General features: G+C 41.2%; 1 protein-coding gene across 1 annotated transcript in view; it reads right to left on the bottom strand.

Annotated features, from left to right (window-relative positions):
- Positions 1-22,138, bottom strand: part of DNAH3 (dynein axonemal heavy chain 3) — a 241,660-nt gene that overhangs the window by 217,618 nt on the left and 1,904 nt on the right. Inside the window, exons 2-8 of the mRNA XM_065924469.1 lie at positions 18,216-18,265; positions 13,017-13,121; positions 12,281-12,503; positions 7,550-7,622; positions 7,115-7,280; positions 4,637-4,826; positions 2,786-2,981 (exon numbers count right to left, since the gene is read on the bottom strand). Of these exons, the coding sequence (XP_065780541.1) occupies positions 2,786-2,981; positions 4,637-4,826; positions 7,115-7,280; positions 7,550-7,622; positions 12,281-12,503; positions 13,017-13,121; positions 18,216-18,254 (992 nt within the window). The 5' untranslated portion in view covers positions 18,255-18,265. The remainder of the gene's footprint in view (positions 1-2,785; positions 2,982-4,636; positions 4,827-7,114; positions 7,281-7,549; positions 7,623-12,280; positions 12,504-13,016; positions 13,122-18,215; positions 18,266-22,138) is intronic.

Consider the following 22,138-nt stretch of genomic DNA (forward strand, 5'->3'; position numbering starts at 1 on the left):
TTCATGTGTACAATCTCTTGGCACTGAACTTCTGGCAATTTTATCAGCCTTGTGGCTGACTTTCTTGTTAATTTCTAGGTTAATTTTTTTTTTTTAGGCTATAAACATGCTTCTACTTAAAGCAGAACTTATTGAACAACTACTGTATGCCAAGCACTGTTCTAAGCACTTCACCCAACAATCCCATCTTGCATATAAAGAAATAGGGGTCCAGAGAGATTAACTTCCCCAAATCACACAGTTCATCAGGGACAGAGCAAGAATGAGAACCTAGGCTGGTTAGTTCCAGAGCCTACTCTATCTATACATTATTACTTTTCTATAAATTATTGTTACATACTTCTATCTCATTAGAAAACTACTTTTTTCTCATGTCCTGACTAGCACCTCTAATACCTTAGAATTCAGTTCAAGGAAAGGAATGTGCTTACTTCTTATGATTGATGGGCTCTATCCTAGGTTGACTCTAACTGCAATTATTTTTTAAAATACAGGTAAAACTAAGAAGGTGAAAAACAAATAAGTTATCCAAGTAATAAGATTCCCCAAAGACAAAACACATACAAAGCTATAGATCCTCCTCAAACAAAATATTTGAGCTACTGATTAAGTTTAACCAATCACAATTACACACACATATATCTGCCTCCAATTTTTCTAATAAAAAACCCACATGGTAGTAGCACATCATTTCATTTACCTGACCTTTTGGTGAACTCTGGTGGCCTCATTCTCCCACCAGGATTCACACTCATTCTTGAGGGGCTCATAAGAAAAAATCAGTCTTTATTATTCCCAGTGCAATTGACTAATGGATAAATAAAATGTGGTATAACAATAAAATGGAATACTATTCAGCCATAAAAATTAATGAAGTACTGATAACGCTTCAATATGGATGAATCTTGAAAACATGAATCTTGCTAACTTAATGCAGCCAGACATGAAAGGCCACATATTGTATGATTCCATTTATGTAAAATATTGAGAATAGGTAAATCCACGGAGACAGGAAGCAGATTAATGTTCTGCCAGGGACTGAGTGGAAGGGAGAAGTGGGGTAACTACTAAGACTACAGAATTTCTTTAGGGGATAATGAAAACATTCCCAATATTTTCAGGAAAGTTGTACAAATTTGTGAGTATACTCAAAATTACTGTATTGCACACTTCAAGAGGGTGAATTTTAAAGCATGCGAATAACATCTTAATTTAGAAAAATGAAAGAGAGAAAAAGTGACTCCTGCCTCCTCTGGACTTCTACAATATCTGTGGCCAATTTAGCCACTGATAAATATAAATGAGACTATTGTATGCCAACTCTGCACTGGCCCTGAGTTACATAAGAGAATTAGCTTAAAAAACTAAAAATAGATTATTATATGATTCAGCAATTCCACTCGGCATATACTCACACAAAAACTATAATTTGAAAAGATATATGCACCAGGACTGCCCTGGTGGCTCAAATAGTAAAGAATCTGCCTGTAATATGGAAGACCTGGGTTAGATTCCTGGGTCTGGAAGATCCCCTGGAGGAGGGCATGGCAGCCCACTCCAGTATTCTTGCCTGGAGAATCCCCACGGACAGAGGAATCTAGTGGGCTGTAGTCCATGGGGTCACACAGAGTCAGACACAACTGAACCAGCTAAGCAGCAGCAGCAAGTGCCCCTTCGTTCATAGCAGCGCTATTTACAACCGCTGAGACATGGAAACAGCCTAAATGTCCACTGAGCGATGAATGGATATAGAAGATATGGTACATATATACAATGAAATACTACTCAGCCAGAAAACAGCAAGAAATAATGCCTCAACATCATGGATGGACCTAGAGACTATCATACTAAATGATGTTAGTCAGAAAGAGAAAGACGAATACCACCTAATGCCACCTGTATGTGGATTCTAAAATAAGACACAAATGAACTTATCTATGAAACAGACTCACAGACCGAGACCACAGACTTGTGATTGCCAAGAGGGAGGGAGCATAGGAGAGGGACAGAATGGGAGTTTGGGTTAGTGGAAACTAACTATTATATACAGAATAGTATATATACAATTGATAAACAACAAACTAGTATACACAGAATAGATAAACAACGAGGTCCTCCTATATAGCACAGGGAACTATATTCAATATCCTGTAATAAACATAATGGAAAAGAACATGAAAAAGAATGCATGTATACAATCACTTTGCTGTACAGCAAAAATTAACATAACATTGTAAATTAACTATACTTCAACTAAACAAATTTAAATAAAGAATTGGGAAAGGAACAGAAATAAGAAGACATAAGCCCCCATCCCATACATTTCATAGGCTAGAGAGAGTCAAGCTAGTAAAGGTACAATTATAATTCAGTATTATAGACCTCATAATGGAGGTCTAATTAACACCTACTGAATACTTGTATCAGGCATTGTTCTAAGTACTCTAAATTATGTATCCCTCCTACCAGCGCTATGAAGTAGGAAGTCTTATCACAAATTTAGAGGTAAGGATGTTACTTATGAAGCGGCAGAGGTAGAGGTGGACCCGAGCAAGCTGGCCCCATGCGAGTGCTCTTAACCAGTATGTTCCAGGGCCCACACACAGACACGGGTGCCGTGGAGGCACAAAGGAGGGCCACTGAGCTCTGCACAGAGGTATCCCTTACCATATGCAACCTGGGTCTAGGATTTCCGTCATTTTACTTCAAAGGCTACTCCCACATAAGATGATCTCTTATGTGTGGAAGCAATAAAGGGGAAAAAGGGGCAGGAGGCACTTCTTACTCCGAAAACCACAGCTGCTTCAGGCTGAGCATCATGGGGTTCACCGTGTGCAGGTGCTCTTCATTCCACTTCTTGGCATTCCTGTAGACACTGTGCCAGGGCACGGGGGCCCGGATCACTCTTTGAGGAAATGCTCGGGGGATGCTCTGAATGAAGAGTCTTTTCCTCTCCATGGGGTCCATGAGGATGTAATCAACTATAACCAAGAGGGCAAATGCTTGTTGTTAACCAGGGGTCTTGAGCACTTTGTGCTCTTAAGTTTCAACACTAAGAAGGTAAATAAGCTTTTGTCCATTTACACTTGGAAATGGTCCCTCATTTACAAGGTCATTGGTAATCCCCTGGGTATAACTTAACTGAGTAGGTTTCACCCTGTTGTATGTGAGACATTTGCGGGGGAAGCAGAATATAACTTCAGAGTCTGGAACACTTAGAATCTGGAGTTTAGTCCTATTAGGATATCTAGCATCATGCATATCAAAGAACAAGTATTTGCTGAAACGTCATTACGACACAGCATACCAACATAGCTACATAAAAAAATAAACACAATACATGACACCAGATACCTATGAACGGAAATTTAGAGGCCAAATATTTCACATGATATGGACGGGCAAAAGCCTCATAGAGGAAGTAACACTTAATCTGGGTCATAAAAAATGAGTAGGATTTTGTCTGACAGGATAAGTGCAGTTCCATGATTTTTGTATAACATGCTCAAGAAGCTGTGGGTCATGCTGTGGCAGAAATATCAGGTACAAGCAGTAGAGTTCAAGGTGATAAGACTGGAGAAGTAGGTTGAGGCTGAAATTTGAAGGGCTTTAGATGTTGAATCTGAAAAGTTTGATTCTAGCCTATAGCAGACAAGGAGACATTACACTGTACCACTAGAAGATTGATGAGGAAATTTCAAAAAACCCATTAATTTAGTAAGTATAGCTGTTTTCCAGATAAATGGGAAGGTGGGGAGCTAATATGATCACCTCTCCCCTTTGATGTGTTTCTCACATTATTCTCACATTATTATGGGCTTCCCTGGGGGCTCAGCACTCAGCTGGTAAAGAATCCACCTGCAATGCAGGAGATCTGGGTTTGATCTCTGGGTTGGGAAGATCCCCTGGAGAAGGGAAAGGCTACCCACTCGAGTATTCTGGCCTGGAGAATTTGGAGTAGGGCATGACTGAGAGACTTTCACTTTCACTTTTCACATTACTCGCTATCATCAAACATTTCCCAATGCCCTACTGTGTGCACAAGACATGCAGCTAAACATGAAAGGGACTGAGGACTGATGATATATCAGTAAATGTCTAATAAGGGAGCTGAGACCCATGAGAAAGACAAGGCCAGTGTTAAAGACCATAGAGAAACAATGGCACAGGAGAAGTTCCAAAATGGTATGAGTTGAAAGTAGAAGCGAGAAGTGGTATGAATGCACAAGATGGAGTGATCACTGAGGGTTGCAGAGATCAAAATACTTGAGGGAAGAGGTCTTGAGCTACATTTTAAATGTCTATGGGTGCCTGCTACTTATGCTGTTGCCCAGGGTGAGTAGCACCTGCATCACCTGGGAGTTAGTTGGAGGTGCAGGATCGTGGGCCCCTCCCAAACTCTACTGAATCAGAATCTGCACTTTAATAAGATCCTTAGGTTACACAGATGCACAGTGAAATGTGATAAGTACTGGTATGGACATGAGTGATGGTGGCAGTGTGGGGGAGCAACTGAATGAAAAGTTACACAATGCTTTTGGCATTTTTCTGGGAAAACAGAGAGAAGAACTGACAGTGAAAGGAAAGAAGGTTGCCCTCCACATAGGAACCCTGCCCCATTTATGCACAGTCTTACCAATGCTTTTCATGAGGCTGCCGTAATAGTCATTTTCCTTCTCCTCCACAAGGGCAGCCATCAGGGGCTCCAGGAAGGGACTTGTCAGCAGTGTGTTTGAAATCAGCTTTGAAATCCGAACCATCACTTTGTCCTCCTCAGGGGCAATCATGTCTTTTCGGATTCCACTGGTCAAATAGTAGTAGTATCTCTTCCATAAACAAACCACCAGCAACAAAATGATCATAATCAATTGGTTAACTGTGCCCACTTGCCCACACCCATCGGCTGCTAAAGTACCCTGTTCATACAGCACTGATCTCCTTCCTTCACTCACTTCTTGGTCCGTGACAGCACACTCATTGTAATAAATTGTTGGTGAGTATTCCTCATGGCTCTAGAGGAGGCAGCCAAAGCCAGAGAGATCTCAGTGCTGTATAAGGAAGGATTTGTCAAATGCCATGCAAATAGGAGCAGTGGGAAGAGGACTAAGCCCTGGGGTTGAAGATAACATATCTGGTGAGTTTTAAGAAGAGGAATGACAAGCTCCTCAAATGGACTCAATTCACCCTCCTTTATAACAACGACCCTATATGAAGAAATTACTTGATCCTATGGCTTATGGGAAAACCCCCAAGTCTGAGTGAGACTTCTGATAATTACTCTAATTCAACCATGGGACTTTTGAGTGTAGAAAAGCAACACAAACACATGAACTGAACAGGCCCAATGTGACCTGGTGACATTAGGAAGTTTGGTTTATTTAGGGCTTGCCTCTAAGCTGCTAGATGGTTGAATGGCTCTAGAAATGAATTATTGCAGATAAAAGGGAGGCAAAAAGTATAGAAAAGGGTTTGAAATCAGCTTTGACCTTTGCCAATTGTCTGTGGTCAGAAAAGGCTGACCTTGGATCTCTCCAAACTTAATAAAGGACAAATTTCCAAAGTTCTCTCATTATAAGAACTGCCTGGGGTAAGGAGAGAGGCTCTTTTTAAAATGCAGATTCACAGGCCCCTCCCTCCTAGGGCATTTAGGATATGTTAACAAGAACCCCAGGCGATTCTTATTTTCAGGCAAGTTTGAGAAATGTTGTTGTTCAGAATGTTAGTATCAGTCAGACTGGTCTAAATTCTAGTTTTGCCTCTTACTGACTGTATAACTTGGGGCAAGTTGATTAAGCAGTCCCCACCCCAATTTCCACAACTTGACAACAGGAATAATCATAATCCCCAGGCTCTGAATAGGGTCAAGCATCTAGAGGGTTTAGTATGGAATTTTGCTAATAGCACATTCTCAGTCACTATTAGTTTTTATTGTTAATCATTTTACTATACACTCTAAATTCAAAAGCTCTTTGCTCTAAAGCTTTGCAGGTCTTTCAAGTTAGGGGTTAGAGGCTCAAAAGTCTATCTGGGACCAAGCAGGTAATGTTAATAACTGAAAGTTGACTGGACATAATAAAATAATAAGGAATTGTGGAGACTGACAAACCAGAGAATGTATTTCTCATCTAAAGGAGGTAGCTATTGTTCAGTTTCAAATATATTAATTTTTTCAAGAGAGGTTAGAAATCCAGCTTATGTGAGATTTCTTTCATTTTTCCAAACACATCTGTAGGCCATATTTAACTTATGGTCGGGCTGCTAGATAAAATATGGGGTGCACTGGAATATACTAAAAATTATTCATCATTTATCTGAAATTCAAACAAGTGCCATGTTTTCTGTTTTGTTTTTGAAAATCTGGCAACCCTAGCCTATGTTCTATGCAGCCATTTTGCAACCTATGTTCTAAGAGGATCTGAAGCACCAGTTTCTAAGACTTGCTAAAGCAGAAGACTCGCGCATGCACATCTTCATTCAGTAGTCTGCACGGGGTCTGGACTTCAGTATCTTTATTTATTTATTTTTAAAAATAATTTATTTCATTGGAGGCTAATTACTTTACAATATTGTGGCAGCTTTTGCCATACATTGACATGAATCAGCCACAGGTGTACCTGTGTCCCCCCATCCTGAAGCCCCCTCCCAAAGCCCTCCCCACCCCATCCCTCTGGGTTGTCCCAGAGCACCAGCTTCATGAATGCCCTGCTTCATGCATCGAACTTGCACTGGTCATCTATTTTACATATGGTAATATACATGCTTCAGTGCTATGCTCTCATATCGTCCCACCTTTGCCTTCTCCCATATAGTCCAAAAGTCTGTTCTTTACATCTGTGTCTTTTTTGATGTTTTGCATACAGGGTCATCATTATCATCTATCTAAATTCCATATATATGTGTTAATATACTGTATTGGTGTTTCTCTTTCTGACTTACTTCACCTTGAATAGCCATAGCAATGCTGAGAAAGAAGAAGGGAAATCAACCTGCCTGTCTTGGGACTTCAGTTTTTAAACATTCCTCAGGTGACTACCACTTTTCTCCAGTTTAGAATCACTGAGATGTCAAGAATAATACTTAGCAAATTGAGAGAAAGGAGGCAATAAGAATGTACCTCCAAGTCTGATTCAGATGGTTTGGTTTCTTTACTTTCTATTTCCATCTCCTGCTGTAACATCACATCAATCTGTTCTTCTGGACTCATTGGTCTGCTTCCTGGGAAAGTCAAAGATGTCACAACCTCCTTCTTCATAGGTAAGGTGGTTGATGCTGACTTCATCCTGAAAAGCAGACACAGCTTAGTGCCTGGTTCCATGAACACTTCATTCTTCATAAGTTTGTAAGCACTGGTTTTGCTTAGTTAGCTAATTTATTTTTATTTCAGGCCTTAATAAATTGGATTAAGAGTACTGGTGGGAAAAAACATAAGTAACTAGGTATCCAGGAATGCTTTAAAGTCAAGAAGCAGAGTGTGGCTTTCATGAGACCATAACCTTCTTCAGTTCATTCTAGTGTCCTGCAATCCCCTGTGCCCATAGAAAAACCTTACCCAGTGAGATCCTCTTTGTCTTTGGGGGAGAACTTCATTTTCTTCTTGTTAGGCTCTGACGAGCTTTTATTTGCTAGAACAGTGGAGAAGAAAGATATCAGTGATGAGCAGTGACCTTGGGCCACCTTCTGCCCACAGGGATGCAAGTCTTAGGGCAGTCCAAGAGAACACTAAGAGGGGTGAACTTGATGTGGTGGGATGAAGCAGGTGATGCAGACCCTAGTCCCACTTGTACCACTAATTGCCTGTGTGACCCTGAAGAACTGACCATCACTCCAAGCCTCAGCTTCCTCAACTGTGAAATGGGGATGAGCATACCTTCTGTCTTCTCATACACTGGACAAATATTAATATATCCTAAATTCACCTCCCCAATCCTATGCGCTCTATTTTCTAAACATGTGGTGTATTATTGCTAAATATTTTTCTTTAAATAGATTCAGACTTTTAAACTTAAGCTATTTATTTTAAAGCAAATATTATATGAGTATCACAAATAGAAAAATCAGTATCATTTTCAATAAATATAATTATTGCAAATAGAAAAAATGATGTAATTTGTCACAAATAGAAGGCATTGCAATAAATCTTTTGTGATAAATAAATTTAATAAATAAAATATAAAACTCTACTAAGAGGACTTCCCTGGTGGCCTAGTGGTTGAGAATCCGACTTCCAGTGTAAGGAATTCAGGTTCGATCCTTGCTTGGGGAACTAAGATCCCACATGTTGTGGGGCAACTAAGCCCATGTGCTGTAACTACTGATCCTGCACACTCTAGGGCCTACATGCCACAACTAGAGAGAAGCCCACACCCAGCAACAAAGAGCCTGCACACAACAACAAAAGATCCCTGATTCCACAACTGAGGCCTGACACAGCCAAAAATAAACAAATAAATATTTTAAAATAAAAAATGTATATACATACAAAATGTATATATCATTCTATTACTAAACCTTAACTGGATACTTGCTTAAGAGTCTAGTGTAAGAAATTAACATGTCATTTTAGACACGTTGAATACATACTAATAGGAAATTGATATTTTGATAGAACCAGAGGATCGAAGACTCTTAACCAAGATGTATTCTGAGTTCATACTTTGATTTCCTCAATCTACTCCAAATATCAATCCTAAAGGAAATCAACCCTAAATAGAAACTGGGAGGACTGATGCTGAAGCTAAGCTCCAATACTCTGGCCACCTGATGTGAAGAGCTGACTCCTTGGAAAAGACCCTGATGCTTGGAAAGGCTGAAGGCAGGAGGGGAAGGGGCAGCAGAGGTTGAATGGCATCACTGACTCAACAGACATGATTCTGAGTAAACTCTAGGAGACAGTGAAGGACAGGGAAGTCTGGTATGCTATAGTTCAGGGTCGCAAAGAGAAGGACATGACTTAGCAACTGAACAACAACAACCGCAAATATAACGGTAACAGAAAAAATTCTTTAAAATTAAAAAGACGATGCATTGTTCAAAAAGATGCTCTTCTGTGTGAACTCAGACACAGTGTGAAGTAAAAATCTTAAATTTGGCTTCTGGCACCAAAGCAGGCAGAAAAAATTAGGTGATTGACACCTGGGGGAATAATGAAATCCAAAACACACCATGACTGTGGGAACAGAAGCTAGGCTCACAGTATAAAGCCATGGCTACCCTACCCATGAAGACAGGCTGAAAAGCCAGCAACATGCTGTTTATCTGTCATGCAGATAAAGCACCTGTATCCTCAACTCACACAGTGACCACAGATAGCAAAGAAAAGTTGGTAATAACTAGGCCAAGCCTAACATAACCTCAGGGACCAGATCTACAACATCCCTAAAACAGCACCTTAGGATGGAAGTTCTAAGCCATCAATGATAAGATCTGGTACTAATTTGGGGTCTTAAGAAGCCAGATGAAGGCATAAGGAAGAAAGGCAAGATTTTAAAAGGTATGTCAAAAGAATACACTGAGTACATCTATAAGTATGAACAACCAAAACTAACTTATGATGACAGAAATCAGAAAGGGGGCAGGTACTGGGGAGAGGAAGGAACTGATGGGAAAGGTGCACAGGAGAACTTCCTCTAGTAATGGAAATGCCCTATATCTTATTTGGGTGGTGGCTAATACAAATATGGTATAAGCAACTGACAAAACTCACTGAACTGAACACTAAGATCTGTGCATTTTATTGTGTGTGAATTAAACAACAAATGGGAAATTCATGTAGCAAGAAGGGGAAAAGCTCTCAACATAAGCATGCAAACTAAAATCCCATAACACATGAGAAAAACCAATATAAGAAAGATAGCAAATAAACTCAACAACTGAGGGAAATATTTACAAAATGGAAATAATATAGCAACACTAATACTGCTGCAAAATAAATGTTTAAGATCCTCCAAGTGATACTGAAAATGTTATGTCCATGAGAATAGAATAAGAAACTGGCAACACTCATAAGTAGAACCAATTAAGAAATCTGAAAATGAAAGACAGTGTTATTAAAATAAAAAAAAATTAAAATAAAATAAAAAAACATTTATTATACAGGATAAACTCAAGACTGAACAGAGTTGAAGAGCAAATTAGTGAATTGGAAGATAAATTTGAGGAATTCACCCAGACACAGCACAGAAAGAATAAAGAAAAACATGAAAATGAATTTGAGACAGCAGGCAGATTGCAAATCTCCAACATATCTCTAACAAAAACTACTAATGGATATCCTTAAGCAGACATATGTGTACCCAGTGGGACTAAACAAATTAATACATAAAAAGTACTATGGTACTTTTGGCCACCAACATGGCCACCAAGGATCCCCACTTCCTTTAATTACCGTGCTCTTGTATAGTCCTCTTGAGTGTGGGACTTAGCAACTTGATTCTAACACAGAGAAAATGGCAAAAACCATAGGATGTCACATTCAAAATTAAGCTCCCCAAAGATGGTGGTTTCTATCTTACTGGTTCTGTTCTATCGCATTTCCTCCAAGGGAAACTAGAAGTCATGTGAGTTGCCTGGTGGATAGGCCCATTTGGTAAGAAACCGATGTCTATGGCCAACAGGAAGTGGGGGAGGTGAGTAAGCTTGGAAGAGGATCCTTCCTTAGCTGCCTTTAGATGACTGTGCCCTTGGATACGTTGATTGTACACTTGTAAGAGACTATAAGCCAGTTAAGCCATTCCCAGATTCTTGACAAATAACAAATGGATAATATTTGTTGACATATAACATATATGTCAACAAGATATAACATATCTTGACAGATAACAAATGGAGCTTATTTTAAACTATTGAGTTTGGGAGTAATTTGTTATGCAGCAATCAACAAGCTGGATTTAGAAAAGTCAGAGGAACCAGAGATCAAATTGCCAACATCCACTGGATCATCAAAAAAGCAAGAAAAACATCTACTTCTGCTTTATTGACTACGCCAAAGTCTTTGAATGTGTGGATCACAACAAACTGTGGAAAATTCTTAAAGAGATGGGAATACCAGACCACCTGACCTGCCTCCTGAGAAACCTGTATGTAGGTCAAGAAGCAACAGTTAGAACTGGACATGGAACAACAGAATGGTTCCAATTCGGGAAAGGAGTATGTCAAGGCTGTATATTGTCACCCTGCTTATTTAACTTATATGCAGAGTACATCATGCAAAATGCTGGGCTGGATGAAGCACAAGCTGGAATCAAGATTGCTGGGAGAAGTAAGAATAACCTCAGATACTCAGATGACACCACCCTTATGGCAGAAAGTGAAGAAGAACTAAAGAGCCTCTTGATGAAAGTGAAAGAGGAGAATAATAAAAAAAGTTGGCTTAAAACTCAACATTCAGAAAACTAACATCATGGCATCCAGTCCCATCACTTCATGACAAATAGATGGGGAAACAATGGAAACAGCAACAGATTTTATTTTGTTGGGTTCAAAAATCACTGCAGATGGTGACTGCAGCCATGAAATTAAAAGACACTTGGCTCCTTGAAAGAAAAGCTATGACCAACCTAGACAGCATTATTAAAAAGCAGAGACATTACTTTGCCAACAAAGGTCTGTCTAGTCAAAGCTATGGCTTTCCCAGTAGTCATTTATGGATGTGAGAGTTGGACTATAAAGAAAGCTGAGCTAAGTGTTGAATAATTGATGCTTTTAAACTGTGGTGCTGGAGAAGACTCTTGAGAGCCCTTTGGACTGCAAGGAGATCAAGCCAGTCAATCCTAAAGGAGATCAGTCCTGAATATTCATTGGAAGGACTGATGCTGAAGCAGAAACTCCAATACTTTGGCCACCTGATGCAAAGAGCTGACTCATTTGAAAAGCTCCTTATACTGGGAAAGATTGAAGGCAGGAGAAGAAGGGGACGACAGAGGATGAGATGGTTGGAGGTTAGATGGCATCATCAACTCAATGGACATGAGTTTGAGCAAGCTCCGGGAGTTGGTGAAGGACAGGGAGGCCTGGTGTGCTGCCGTCCATGGGGTGGCAAAGAGTTAGACATGACTGAGCGACTGAACTGAACTGAACTGAACGGAGTAGTCAGCAAGAAGCTTGGTGTATGTTAAACATCATGCTAGCCATTACAATCATTCTCATTTCATAGATGAGGAAACTGAGGCTTCATGAGGTTGCCCAAAGTTATCTATAGTAAAGGTAGAGCCAGGACTAAACCCAGGATTAGAAATCTCCCAAAGCCCCATTCTAAGTAGGTATGATACACTGCAGGAAATACCTGATGGCAGCCCCTGAACGATCTTTTCCCTGGGGACACTGATGGTGACGGGCTGGTAGACTTTCAGCAGGTCCTTTAGCTTCAGGTCCCGAGCTGTCAAGGAGTAGTTGTTGGCAATGGAATCACTGGGTCCACAGTGGTGCTGCTGCTCTTTGAAGGGTGCAGCCAGGGTCCATGATGTGCGTTGCATCAAGGGGGGATAAAAGCTGTGCGACATGACTGTCTACAAGGGGAGAAATGCAGAGTGAGTCATGTGAGGGACATCATGCAGGGAGCCTGGGCTCCTCTCGGCCAGGCTCCACTCACATTGAGACTCATGACATCCCACATGCCTAATATTCTGCACACTGAGTGCAAATACTTTCGGAATGTACACCAATTTTACCTCTCTGACCACCATGAGCATGCTTTCTGATGGCAAGGATAACAGCTGATTTTCAACATGTGTAAATTTGTGATCAGGTAATTTACATCTATTGTCTTTATTGTTATGTACATGGCTATCAGGTAGAAAAAATTGTTCTCATTTTATAGTTGAATATGCAGAAGTTCAGAGCGTTTAAATAATGCAGCAGGTAAGTGAGAAGGCTAGATTTGTGCTACTACATAGCTCTTTTTCCCACTGTGCTATAGCCTCTTCCACTGGCAGAAATGACTGAGGCCTCTAATCCTACCTGTCAAATCCATTTGACCCCCAACCGTTATCAGCAGAAGAGCAGCACCCAGGTGAACATACCTGATAGAGTTCAGATGGTTCTTCGTTAGCAGAAGCAGGCAGAGGGGGCAACTCTGGCCGCATCTGGGAGTGGCTCATGTGATATATGGAGTCACTTTTGGGGATCTGTGGGAAACAAATACAAAGCCACTCTTCAGGAATTAGGAAAGATTTCCAAGCCTCTGCAGTGCATAATGAGTAAAAAGTTGCTCAGAAAAGGACTTAGGCACAAATGTCTGCCATAAACACCCTTCTCACCACTATCCATTGGTTTCAATTCTTAAGAGTTAAAGTCTCTTCTCTAGCATCTCCTCATGGCTACCCTTCTATGAGCAAATTCATGTATTTTTCCCCTGGGAAGAACCCAAATCTGAGGGCACTCCCAGCTTCCCTACCCTGGGTTATAATTAAAGGGGTTGACTTAAAAAAAAATTGACTCTTGCATTTCACATTGGCAAAATTCCAAACTGAAACTCACTTATGTAGTGGTATAAATAACTCTGTGCTTCCTGTGAAAAGAAAAGAATATATTTAAAGAGTGTGGGTGTTTGAGTCCATCATTCCAATCAGGGAGTGTGTTCTTGGGAGTGAGCCTCAGACAGAGGTGAACCTGTGGCCCCCATGGACACGCTCAGTTCCCAGTGCTTCTTCACCTCAGAGCTGGCTTCCGTGTTGAGAGGTGCCCTGAGTTTCTTTCCTACACCCAATCCCTAGAAGCAAGACAACTACTTCATCTGGGGCTGCAGAGGGAAACCTCTGGGCTGGATTTACTGAGAGATGTTGCTATACAGTACTTTAAAGGTAGTTTAAAGAGATTCTCCAGTACAATTTTGGCTCTGTGGTTTTTCACCTCAAGCAATGACTGTGCCTGAACTCTTGTGTAAGATGAGACATTATTAGATAGATTTGATTTATTTGGGTCAGCAAATTAAGTCATGCAGGGTAACTGGCAGAAGGTAGACATGTAGGGGGTAAATGAGTCAGACATTAGTCATCCCCATGCCCCAACCAATTCCTCATTGATGACTCAACCTCATAAAATAATCACATTAACAATAACATCTGCCATTATTCCAAACATTATGTGCCAGGCATGTATGAGATTTTTTATATCCAGTTCTAGCTGAAACTAAGGTTCATAGGGGATAGGTAGGATATTTTGTTATTCTTGCTGTTGTTCAGTCACTAAGTCATGTCTGACTTTTTGCAACCCCATGGACTGCAGCCACCAAGTTTCCCTGTCCCTCACCATCCCCTGGAGTTCACCCAAATTCATGTGAATCAGTGATGTTATCCAACCATCTTATCCTCTGCCATCCTCTTCTCCTTTTGCCCTCAATCTTTCCCAGCATCAGGGACTTTTCCAATGAGTCTGCTCTTCTCATCAGGTGGCCAAAGTACTGGTGCTTCAGCTTCAGCATCAGTCCTTCCAATGAATATTCTGAGTTGATTTCCGTCAGGATTGACTGGCTTGATCTCCTTGCTGCCCAAGGGACTCTCGAGAGTCTTCTCCAGCACCACAATTTGAAAACATCATTTCTTCTGTGCTCAGCCTTCTTTATGGTCCAATTCTCACATCCATCCATGACTCCTAGAAAGACCAGAGCTTTGCCTCTATGGACTTATGTCGGCAAAGTGATGTCTTTGCTTTTTATTTTTTTAAAGTTTTAATGAAAGGTTTTTATTTATTTATTTATTTTCATTTATTTTTATTAGTTGGAGGCTAATTACTTTACAATATTATAGTGGGTTTTGTCATTGTGGGGCGAGGGTGGGATGTTTCGAGAGAATAGCATCGAAACATGTATATTATCTAGGGTGAAACAGATCACCAGCCCAGGTTGGATGCATGAGACAATTGCTCAGGCCTGGTGCACTGGGACGACCCAGAAGGAGCGGGTAGAGAGGGAGGTGGGAGGGGGGATCGGGATGGGGAATACATGTCTTTGCTTTTTAATACGCTGTCTAGGTTTGTCATAACTTTCCTTCCAAGAAGCAAGTGTCTTCTAATTTCATGGCTGCAGCAATCATCCACAGTGATTTTGGAGCCCAAGAAGAAAAAAAAATATGTCACTGATTTCACTTTTTCCCCTTCTGTTTGCCATGGAGTGATGGGACCATAAGGTAAGGTAAGACATACTAGCCGTGAAGAGGTGCTTTTAAATGCACACTAGTTTGCATCCCAACACATTGGAAACGGCAATTGTTTTGAGAATGTGTTGTTTTTTAAAATTAAAAGAAAACTTGCAAACTCTTTTAAAAAATGCATACTGAGCCTGGGAATTTAAAAAAATATAATAGGTTCACTGATCTAATGGCCTAATTCAGCGGTTTCAAAAATTGTGGTGCATTAGACCCACTAACAGAATTACGCTGCTTAGGCTCCACCTTAAACAAGATGACCCTATTGTTTTCTGCTTAGAGAACTTGTTTTCACGTCGATTTAAATCACTATGTCTGTCTCTCGGCTCTTGACCTCAGTTTCAAGGATCTAAGAATCAACCAACCACATCCAAGAGCCTGCTTTTTCACTACTGAAGTTAGTATCAAGATCTGCACTTAAGAGGTGAACAAAATGAAAAAATTCAGCATCAACTTGAATGGAATCTGGTCACCCAAGTTAGATTTCAGCAATAGCATTTTCCGGGAAAAGAAGTCGTTCGTGATTTCCTTCAGGAGTTCAGATGTACAACATATACTGATTGATAAGTCAGGGCTGCCTGCATTTTGTCTTGGCAAGCAAGAGGGTTTTATGGTCAGTGGTAATATTTCCCTTGACCTAGCTTTTAAATCTGTTTCAAATAAAAGTCTTCATTAAAAAACAATAAACAGAAACAGATTTTGGACATCTTAAGTTACAAGAGAGGGAGCGAGTAGTTAAACCAAGAAACCCTGACCTTTTGCAGTTGAGGAGAATATTAATATTATTCAGGAGGTGTCTTGGCATTCATGCTTCTGATTATGGTTAGGATAAAGCTGATTTCAGCCCTCAGACATATTGGAAAGTTACTCTTACTAGCAAAGCAGGCAGAATATAGCCCCAGTGGACACAATTGGCTCTACTCCAATTTCAGTCCACGTTGTACAGTGTCCAAGCACCTGTGTTCAGGCCAGAGCATGTGATACCAGTCTGGCCAATCAGAATACTCTCTCCTCCAGACACTCTGATTGGTTCAGGGATAGACATGTGACCCAAGGTGGGCTGATCATAGCTGTTGCTGACACTTTTGCTAGAGCCATTGGGAAAGAGGTAGTCTAAACAGCCATCTTTGCTTTATGTGGGGGGAAAAAAACCCTTCCTTAGACTAAAACCAGCATAAAACCGAGCACCAGAATGAGAAAGACTCTCAGTGATGTCATCTGGACCCCAGCATCCAACTTGGACTTCTCAGCTACTTTAGCCCATAGATTCCTTTTTGGATTTGAGTTGGACATATTTATGCCCTTCTATATTGAGAGTTGGTCAGCCAAGAGATAGACACAGAGGCAGCTGAGTCATCATACAAGGAGAAAAGCCATTCTTGGGATAATAAAGGAAGTGCTAGTGCTAGTGCTAGTGCTAAGTCGCTTTCAGTCATGTCTGACTCTTTTTCACCCCATGGACTGTAGCCCACGAGGCTCCTCTGTCCATGGGATTCTCCAGACAAGAATACTGCAGCAGGAGCAAAACATTTTCCAAGAAAGCAAACTAACCTTGAGCATTTTGCAGAACATAATGGAGAGAAGCAGAACCTCTGAAAAACAAATTAAACTTTGAGCTGGTTCACAGGGACAGACTAAGACTTATACATATAGAACTGTAAAAACCATGATAGCAGAAAACAGCTACTTGGATACCCAGAACAGTTTGTTAAAAATATTAATGCTTAAGTGTTCTCTCTGGTAAATAGCAGCGTGTTTTCACTTCGGGGGTAGGCTCAGTAATTGTCAACAAATTTACTTTTATTCCTCTCAACAAATTCACTTTAATTTTACAAAATTTTGATTTAAAATGCTCCTCTGGACACTTCATTATATGGCAACTTAATGGATCTTAGCTTTTCCACCAAGATTCTGCCACGCAGATTGGGTAGAACTGTTCCTTTCAGGTGCCTTATTTCTGTCTGTACATGATGTTTGCAAATCTTTCATGGAAACAGTTCCCAAATGCTCACTTGAGGACCTGGAACAGCAGAATCACTAGGATCTTAGCTAAAAATACAGATGGCAGGGCTCTACTCAGACTTTCTGAATCAGAATCTTTGGGAGTGAGGCCAAGTCTCCATATTTTCAAGAGACTCCCAGTATATTCTTACATACATCCAGTGTTGGGAGCTGTCGGATGAAATATATGATCTAATGGCCTTGGAAAGGAAGGGAAAGAAAGGTGTCTATTCCTGAAATTTTCTCAACAAAACCTAAAGATGTCCAAAAGCCTAATGTATCACAAAGCATAATTCAAGGAAACAACAAAATATAATTAATATACATGCTTGGTCAGGGGCTTCCCAGCAGCTCAGTGGGTAAAGAATCTGCCTGCAATGCAGGAGATGCAGACATGGGTTGGGAATATCCCCGGAGGAGGGCATGGCAACCCATTCCAGTATATTCGCTTAGAGAATCCCATGGACAGAGGAGACTGGTGGGGACAGTCCATAGGGTTGAAAACAGTCAGACATGAGTGAAGGGATGGAGCATGCAGGCATGCACATGCTTGGTCAAGGAGATCTAACATGGCTATTGGTTTGTGATTGAAATGCCTCCTTCCTATCCACTTTCAAATTCCCTACATGCTGAAAATATTACAGGTATAAAGAAAGTTGAGCACCAAAGAATTGATGCTTTTGAACTGTGGTGTTGCAGAAGACTCTTGAGAGTCCTCTGGATTGCAAGGAGATCCAACCAGTCCATCGTCAAGGAAATCAGTCCTGAATATTCATTGGAAGGACTGATGTTGAGGCTGAAACTCCAATACTTTGGTCACCTGATGCGAAGAGCTGACTCATTTGAAAAGACCCTGATGCTGGGAAAGATTGAAGGCGGGAGAAGAAGGGGATGACAGAGGCTGAGGTGGTTAGATGGCATCACCGATTCGATGGACATGAGTATGAGTAAACTCCAGGAGTTAGTGATGGACAGGGAAGCCTGTTGTGCTGCAGTCCATGGGGTTGCAAAGAGTTGGACACAACTGAGCGACTGAACTGAACGAAAAAAGAAACACACTCTAAAATTCACGCCTACCTTCTGAGATGAGCAATCTGTGTCATTCATCTTGTCCATTCTAACTGGACCTATTAAAAAAAGGAACAACGAGCTCTCTCAGCTTCTTCCTCTTCTATCAGTGGCTCTGAGATTCACACTTCCTTATAGCATAATGGGGATGTCACAGATGATGGAACTTTACAGATGTTCTGAAAGCTCTGTTCACGGGGCTGCCTCTCTGAGGTCATAGACTTCAGCCCACTGAGCAGTTTCTTGGTAGAAGAAGAGAGAGGGGAAAGCTGAAGAATGAAACAGCAGCCTTGGGGTTCTGCCAGCTCTGTGCTGTGGCTTCCTGCAAAGGCCACACTTCCCTTCCACTGAGTGGCCCTTCTCTTGGAACTTTTCCAGGAACACACTGAGTTCACAGCAGAGGAAAATCTGAAGCAGAGTCACACACTAACACAGAGAAGGGGGAGGCAGCGACTCACCAAACTATCCCTCTGGGGCCTGAATCCTCTCCTCCTCCTCTCGGGTTATTTTAACACTGGAGGAGCTTGTACCCAGGTCCTGGAGCCAGTCACCAGGCTTCAGCGTCTGTTGCTAGGGAAGGAGGGGCCTCTGCTGTGCCCCGATACAAGACCGGGCTTGACTCAGCTCTGTGTCCAGGTCTCTCCCTTTGCTGGAGGCCATCTAGGCAGCAGGAAGTTTTGGTGACAGAAAGGAAGGTGGGAAGGTGTTTAGCAAGATCCAGGTGGTGACAGGCAATTAGAGGCTGGGCCTTTGGAGGAGTCTAAAAGCACACATTTTGAACTATGGTGTTAGAGAAGACTCTTGAGAGTCCCTTGGACTGCAAGGAGATCCAACCAGTCCCTCCTGAAGGAGATAAGTCCTGGGTATTCATTGGAAGGACTGATGCTGAAGCTGAAACTCCAATACTTTGGCCATCTCATTCGAAGAGTTGACTCATTGGAAAAGACCCTGATGCTGGGAGGGATTGGGGGCAGGAGGAGAAGGGGATGACAGAGGATGAGATGGCTGGATGGCATCACCAACTCGATGGGCATGAGTTTGAGTAAACTCCGGGAGTTTGTGATGGACAGGGAGGCCTGGCGTGCTGCGATTCATGGGGTCGCAAAGAGTCGGACACAACTGAGCGACTGAACTGAAAAGCACACAGAAAACTGAAAGTTGCTCAGTTGTGTCTGACTCTTTGCAACCCCATGGATTATACAGTCTATGGAATTCTCCAGGCCAGAATACTGGAGTGGGTTGCTGTTCCCTTCTCCAGGGGATCTTCCCAAGCAAGGGATCAAACCCAGGTCTCCCACATTGCAGGCAGATTCTTTACAAGCTGAGCCACAAGGGAAGCCCAATGCACACAGAGTGGTGGTTAAATTCTTGGGTCCAAGAGTCATACAGGTCTGGGTTCAGATTCTGCCCCTCCCATTAATTAGCTATGTGGCTTGAGTAAACTGTTTGATCTCTCCAAGTGTCTTTTACAATGTAAAATGCCAATAATGTGACAACCTCCCTCATAGGTGGGTTTGAGAGTTTAATGAGATAATGCCTGTAAAGCAATTTGCACATAGTAGAAGGATGACCAACTTGTCCCAGTTTCCTGGGAACTCCCTTAGTCCTGGACAGACTGGGACAGTTTGGTCACTCAACACAGTAGGCAGTCTGTGAATGTGGCTAAACATCATTCTCATGATAAACACAGAAACACATGCACATATATGCTCACACACAAAAGACATGATTAACTGCTACGCCATTCAATCCCTGGATTGGGAAGATCCCCTGGAGGAGGGCATGGAAACCCACTTCATATTCTTGCCTGGAGAATCCCCATGGACAGAGGAGCCTGGTGGGCTACAGTCCCTGGTTGAAAAGAGTCAGATACAACTGAATAACTAAGCACAGCACACAGACATTCAAAGCACATGGTAAGTGGTCACTTTCAAAATTCTTTTAAAATCAAATTCGATTTACTGAGCTCTTTTTGGGAGACATGCTTCTACATTTGTTTTTTCATTCAATTTCCCCCCAAACTCCATGATGTTGCCATTTTATGATCGATGAAACAAACACTGAGAAAGATATACAACTTATCCAAGTTGCCAGGACTCACAAGTCCTACTGACACAATTTGAACCCTGTCATGACTTCAGAGTTCAATGTTCTTTCCATAAAGTGCCTGCCCAGAACACAAACATTTCTAAATCTTACGATGAGCATCATATAGTAAGAAGTACTTCTATTTCTCCTTCTTCTTCCTCAAGTTTGGCTTTCCATACTTAGAAAATAACCTTGAGGCTCCTCATTTCTTACACTTGCATTCTCTACCATAAAGTATACATAACAGTTTCAAATAGTGTTTAGAACAAATGAGCCAGTGACAGGGTTTGAGACTTTAGACAGAAATGGGGTTATTACTAGGCCTCCTATAATAGGATATGAAACCCCATGTCTCACAAAAAAACCCAGCAGCTGTAACCCAACAAAGTAAAGTACTTTAGAAAGGGACTGGTAGGGAGCCCATGAACCTCATGACCTTGTGGGTGAGTAGAGAACATGCCTCCTTCTGAAATTGTACTTTAAGGCTTTAAGTCTATGTGTATACAAACACATCAAAGTAATAATCATAGCTTTCATTTCTCGATATATATCAGCTGCTGGCACTGTGGAAAGCACTTAATGAGCATCATGTTTCCAAATCTTCTCAACAATTTGAGAATATAAATACAATTATCCCAAGTTTTATAACTGAGGAAACTGAGAAACAGGGAGGTTAATTTGCCCATAGCCACTCAGCTAGGCCAATGGCAAAGCTGGAACTTGATTATGGTATCTGCTCCATGGTTTTAACTAAAAGCCCACATGTAGTCTGAAGGAAGATAGAAAATAAATAAAATATCTGCCAAAGAGAATGAAAATTCCATCACCCCTCCTCTAACCCAGACCACCTCACTAGCACCAGAATTGTTTGCTGACTTAATCTACTGATCAGTAATTTCCAAGTGAGGATGCAGGCCTTAAATCCCTTAACTTCAAGCATATAGGGTTGCCAGATAAAACACAGGATATCCATACATACTCATATGAAAAAGTTACCTGTTGCTCACCTGAAATTCAAACTGAACTGGGTGTCCTGTATTCGCTAAATCTGGCAACATGGGAGAAGAGGTCAGCTCGGTTCTAGGTTGCCTTCATCTTTGTTAACAGTTTAGAGTCTCAATCTATTGCCGGAATTTTTCACACTTCTAATTCAGGGTCCAGTGCTTCTGGCAGGTCATTACTGAGGCTGAAAATAGTTGCTAGCCAGGGTAAGTAACTCTGGAAAGGTGTAGAAGAAGCTGCACATGGATTTATTTGATTGACCCATAACAGCAAGAGCCAAGCCCTTGTGTTACAAATAGATGCTAAGATTCCCACCATCAGGGAATATATAGTGTTGTACAGAAGTCAGCCAACAAACAAGGAAAAGCAAAATCTATCTGTCTGGGCAAAAATGGGAGTGGAAGGAATTAGAAGATTCACAGAGTCACCCCTAGATGGCATCCTTGAACAAAATTTCCAATGGAGGCCTGACTTCAGCTTTCCAAAGCAACACCCACCAGGGAAGGAGGGATTGTTATGTTCTAAAAGAAAAAAACCCTTAAAAAAAAAAAAGAAAAAAAAAAAAAAAAATATATATATATATATATATATAAATATAACCGACCCTTTCCTGGGTGGGGCAACTATCACACCTCAGCTGAACAAAAGGCATGAAACCAGAGAACTGCTTGAAATGTAAAAATTTAGGGACACATCTGTTGGTCCCCCTATCTTCACCATTAGCTTCTCCCTTTCTTGGCTCTTGCAGAGTTAGGAGTTAGAGCAGGATCCTTTAGCTTATTATTATTATATACCTAAGCTTATTTCTCAATCCATTAGCCTGATTATTTCTAGAAATATTA

This window comes from Muntiacus reevesi, chromosome 2, assembly GCF_963930625.1.
Source record: "Muntiacus reevesi chromosome 2, mMunRee1.1, whole genome shotgun sequence".
NCBI classification, from domain to species: Eukaryota; Metazoa; Chordata; class Mammalia; order Artiodactyla; family Cervidae; genus Muntiacus; species Muntiacus reevesi.